The sequence below is a fragment of the Ipomoea triloba genome, chromosome 7, assembly GCF_003576645.1.
Source record: "Ipomoea triloba cultivar NCNSP0323 chromosome 7, ASM357664v1".
In the NCBI taxonomy this organism is placed as follows: Eukaryota; Viridiplantae; Streptophyta; class Magnoliopsida; order Solanales; family Convolvulaceae; genus Ipomoea; species Ipomoea triloba.
Genome location: NC_044922.1, coordinates 26,908,067 through 26,913,862, shown reverse-complemented (window position 1 = coordinate 26,913,862; position 5,796 = coordinate 26,908,067). Strand labels below are relative to the sequence as shown.

General features: G+C 31.1%; 1 protein-coding gene across 1 annotated transcript; it reads right to left on the bottom strand.

Annotated features, from left to right (window-relative positions):
• Nucleotides 1-934: 934 nt before the first annotated feature.
• On the bottom strand, nucleotides 935-2,908 carry LOC116024435 (transcription factor MYB16-like). Its single transcript, XM_031265327.1, has 3 exons — nucleotides 2,770-2,908; nucleotides 2,546-2,675; nucleotides 935-1,622 (listed from the first exon to the last, which is right to left on the bottom strand). Exons 1-3 carry the CDS (start codon nucleotides 2,906-2,908, stop codon nucleotides 935-937), a joined length of 957 nt encoding a protein of 318 aa, XP_031121187.1.
• Nucleotides 2,909-5,796: the final 2,888 nt, after the last annotated feature.

Below are 5,796 nucleotides of genomic sequence, written 5' to 3'. Positions count from 1 at the left end.
TAGCTATTAATTCAACAATTATTTGCTCGAATTCAAACAAGGATAACATCAGAATACATAATCGATCGAAAACATATCTTCAATTGCACTATACAATATTTGATGTTATAATAATTTATATAATTATATATGGAACAAAATATTCTTAATATGTTATAACAAATTCATTTTGTGCATCGCACGGGTGAAAATACTAGTATTCTTTATAACATTGTCAGTTTTGGTATCTCATCTGTAAAATAGAGATTTGACATCCTCCAACCTTAAAATTTTTCTTTTCAATTGTGGCACATCATCCCTATTTTTCCACACGACCCTGTTGAAATCATGTTTTTTATTTTACAAATGAAATATCGAGATTAAATAAGATTATAATTAAAGAAGAACATTAAAATATAATGTACTAAATACTCATGTAATAAGTATAATTTAATAGAGTTTAATTTTTTTGTTGCTTCTGATGTTAAATCTATAATTTTTTAAAAGAGTTAAGGGTATATATTGTAATGGTGAAAAGTTATTAAGGACTAAAACTCAAACAAATGATAAACTAAAATTACATTTTTTCCAACGAATAACATGGACCCAACAAGAAATAATGATGTAGAATAACACAATAGCAATCATATCCTTATAGTCTAAGAACGTACAAACTAACATTATTAATCTTTAATTATTATTATTATTATTACTATTATTATTATTATTATTAAAGACTACTAAATCTGATAACACACTGCACCTACTATCACACAAAGAGTAACACTTATGACGGATCGAATCTTTGATTAATGTGTCAGATGTTTGACCTCATTAATCGAAGATTTGACTCATTTCACCCATTGAAACCTGTGAGACTGTCACACACAAGTTTTTAACACACAAATAATCCATATTAATTAGTTAAGGTTACTAATAAGTGATAATTACTTAGCTAGAACACCGGCGAACCCACCGGAGACACCACCAGATTATTAAGGATGCTGTTCCAGTAACGGCTGTTGTCGTCCAAATATCCTGTGAGGGTTTCTGGTGAAAGCTCCGAGAACCCATGAATGAAGGTTGGAAGCTCCGATAAGGGATCCAGGGCAACGTGCGGGATTATGCCGGTGGGGTTAGGATTTCCTATATTGGACGTACTTTCGCGTACGTATGGAGTCTCCATGAAACATAAGTTTTGGTCGGAAAAGTTTAAGGATGTCGGAGATTGATGTAGAGTTGCGTTTGAGACAAACGCGCCGTCGTCAACAAGGGATGAAACCCTCGTCCTAGGCGGCTTGGTCCACATTTCTTGCCAAGCTTTTAGCACGTCGAGAGACGGCGGGACTTGGGGCGGCGGCGGAGGATTATTGGTGGGCAGGCGGAAATGGTGAGGTGAGATAAGAGAGGAACTGATGAACTTAGAGTGGCGGACGAGGCGAGCTTCGGCTTCGAGTCGGGCGATCTCCCACTGAGCCATGTGGCTGAGATTGGCGGCTGAGCCGAAGGAGGAGTTAATCTTTGGCCTATGCGTCATTGGATCAATGCCCATCTTACTTAGTTTCTTCTTCAAATGGGTATTCCAATAGTTCTTTATCTCATTATCTGTTCTCTTTGGCAGGTGAGATGCAATGGCTGACCATCTGTACTCCACAAAAAATCAAGAATTTCTCACATTAGCATAGTTGAAAAAATGGTCAGGCGCTACATGGACACTCATGGAGGGCTGATTAATCTACACCTAGGGCCCGTGTATTTTTTTATTTGTTTAAAAATTTTAAGGCTCAGATGATTATATATAAACTATTTAATACGTTAATAGTTAATACTAAAATATTAGATACTAATAACTTAAAAAACATCCGTGGTTTGAAAAATTTAGGGTCATTTTTTATGTCATTTTGAATGAAATAATCTATTTTTAAAAAATAGAATAATAGCCTTCTCAAAAAAAAAAATAATAATAGCTAAGCAACCGACTAGGCGGCCTAGTTGGTGCCTAGGAAGCCTAGTCAACGCCTAGTAAGCCTAGGCGGTCTAATGCCTAGGTAGCGCTTAGGCGGCCTACTTGGCCGACGGCCTAAACCACCGATATGATTATGGTGATACGTTAGGCGGTCGCACGACGCTTAGTGCCTAGGCGCTGATTAGGCAGGATTTTTACAACGTTGTGCATTAGGAAACCAACATTAATATCAATTTTACATGATTTCAAAAGTAGAGTTTGAATACATCAATAAGGGCAATCCAACCAAATTGTATGTTCAGTTCTTTGTAACTAGTTTCAAGTTTGACTCTTGTAGAAGCGATCTATTGACTTTATTGATTTGAGTGTTTGGGTAGGTCAACTATAGAATCTAAGTTGATTTATCTGAAATTAAAAAAAAAAATTATATTTTGTCATAGATATTTTTTGAATTCATCTTAACTTCGGCCCCACCCAAAAGAATATATTCATAGATCCGCCCTTAATTGCATGCAAGTACTCCTACACCCTCAAATAGTGACAGCCAGTTTTAATTTTCACATCATCTAAAAAGAGTAGAGTTTGAATATGATTAGCTACCTATTTCCAAGAAGAGCATGGAGCTGAATGATGGATTGTTCTTCCTGCAGACTAAAATTTCCTCTTTTAATGCCAGGTCTCAAGTAGTTACTCCATCTCAGTCTGCAGCTCTTCCCACATCTTTGCAGCCCTAAACAAATTAAACATTTCGAAAAAAAGTTAATGCAAACCTTAACTAACCATGATCTTATCAGAAAAGCTAAAAGAAAGACTGTATAGAATACCAGCTTTTGCAGGCAAATCTCGCCAGCTTCCATAGCCGTACTGCTCAATGTAAGCCAACAACTGCTTGTCTTCCTCAGGTGTCCATGGCCCTTTCTTCAACCCTACCTTTTCACAACACGGTGACCTTCCCATTCTCATCAACCCTATAGAGACAAAAATTGGATTATGTTGTAGGATTTGGGGGCAAGGAGAATATATCTGTAGAAAAAAAAAAAAGAATAATAATAAATAGATGAGAACTGAGGAATAATGGCAATATCAAATGCTACGTCTACTTCCATATTGTACTATCATGGTACATGCTACCCTGCTAGATATGGACCTCCTATTTTTAGCAATAGGTATAGTGTGGACCAGGCGGGTTCATTATACCTATGATGGATCCTAAGCAGATTATGTGTTTCTGAGTAATACTAGTTTTACAGTCGCATTGTGCGAATGAGTTAATGTCCAATATTTATATTTAAATAAATATTTGAAAGTATATCAATGAAAGATTATATAGGAGAAGTTTATATATAGGTAATTGAATGTCGAATTTGTTTATTTAAATACGTAACTCAAAGTATATATATGAATGAAAGATAATATAGGAAATTCATTATAATTGTCACTAAAATAAATGTTTATATTTTTGTAAAATCGATAATCTAAATACTTGGTCTAAAAATGATAGTCTAAATAAATACTACTTTTGGTATGAATTTTTCTAAGCATTCTTAATTCTCTTTTGAGTAACATTGTCATTTTCTTCATCTTCACTATTTTTCTTCTTCCTTTTTGTTGGTAGTGTGTTATTTGCAATGAGGTTACTGGTGATAGCATATATAGACGACAACGTCATGTAATGATCGAGACTATGATGTAGGAAGCTGTGAATATTTTTTTTTGTATATGACTGGATCTTAGTTGTACTATGAACTCTAGATCTTACAAGCGTATGTTGATATTTTGCAGCGGTAGTTTGTTCCCCTACATGTTTCATGTAGAAGTATTGAATAAAATATTAATATTTATTATATTGGTATAAGGTTCATGACTCCTCTTGTTCTATTTTTATATTTTGTAACAATAACTTTGCTGGTAGTTCGAATATTGATTCTGCAACGTGTCCAATTTCATCAATATAATTTTCATATTCATTTGCACATGTTCATTTTTCAAGTTCATATTTTTAGAATTGGTAAGAATGAGTGTAGTACTTGATTTTGTGTGTGTGTGTGTAATTTCTTTATTGAATTAATATTAAACTTCGAGTTAAATTGTTTTTCAATTTGTGCATAAACTTTTTTTAAAAAAATTAAATAGTGACTATGTCCTATATACCAAGTATTTTTGTTGTGAAGGTTGATGTTGATTTTGCTTGTAATCTAAGCAGATTGAGTCTTGAAGATGAAATGAATTATAAATTTATATTAGTTCTAATATATTTAATGAATGCACACTAAGTATTTTACATACAGGATAAATGAATGAATCAACTGTGGCTATTTTGAAATTTCTTCATTTTCTAGGTTTGTCAAATTGATTGCAACATTGTTGTAGTCTCGACATTTTTTCAATGCAAGTGTGTTACGATGTTCTATTGCCTTACATTGACAGTTTTAATAATGAGTTTTAAATATAGCTACATAAGATAATGATATAATTAACATATATATATTATCAACATAAAATTAAAGCATATAAGTCTTAGTAGATGTTCTGCTCGGGGTTCATTTGGTTCAACCATTATTGTTGAATGAGTTATTGTGGATAAAGAAATCCCTAGTATAAAGAATAAGATTCGATAAAGTAGTAAAAATTTGAACATTTTAAATATGATGTAGTCCAAAGATATTACGAGGTAGTTTCTCACAAGTAGTTAATATGATTGGCTTCAAACTATTTTTTTTTATTTTTTTCATGGTATTAATAAAATACTGGGTAAATAAATATATAACATTATTTTGTATTATAACTTTGATATTTAATTACAAGGTAGTGTAAAAAGAACATAATGGACAATGTAATAAATTTGAATGTAAAGAATCTTTGCATTGGAGAAAGTAAAGGCAATATACTAATGAAATTATTTTTCTTATTTAATTTATTGATAATGAATATTTTTTTTTTATAAATAAAGGCATTGTAAGCACATAATCCTAAATTAAAGAAATGCATATGTATCATTTTTTGTTGTAGCTACTAATTTATTTATTTTAATTTGTTGGGTTATTTGAATACTCTCTTTGTCAACAAATCACCAAGTAGTTAATATAGTTAGTATTGCCAATGACATAGGGAATGTGTCTGTTCACCATATCAGAAGGTCAGCGAATCATGTAGCTCATGTCTTAGCACGGGCAACAGGTTCTATGTCTGTCCTAGGGTTGTGGATGTCTGTTCCACCGGCCTGTATTGCTCATTTGGTTGGTTATTAATGCAGCTTTGTTTACCTTTCAAAAAAAAAAAGAAGATTATGCGTTCCTGAGTAATATATTATGTATTTTGACTATTTTCAGTTAATAAATTGTATATCTATTACAATAACATATATATTATGTAATTTCAGTTACATAATATATTAATTGAAAGTACATAATATGTTAATTGCAAGTACATAATTTGAATATCGTTTTGGAAAAGTCCAAATGCAATGTCGATCTTGATCCATGGTAATAATTTGCACTTATTATAGGTGTTAGATTCAATTAACGTCTTAACGATGATTTTTATAGTATTAAATTTAGTGTTAGTGTGTGTGTATATATATATATATATATATATATATATAGAAACAACATTAAAAGTACTATTAAACACACAAAAACACATTTAACAATTATTATTTTAAAATAAATTAAAAAGAAAGAGTCAGCTTGAGTGCTTGACGAACAAATAGAAAACAAAATAATAATAATAATAATAATAATAATAATAATAATAATCTATACTATTAATATATATATATATATATATATATATATATATATATATATATATATATATATATATATATATATATATATATATATATATATAAA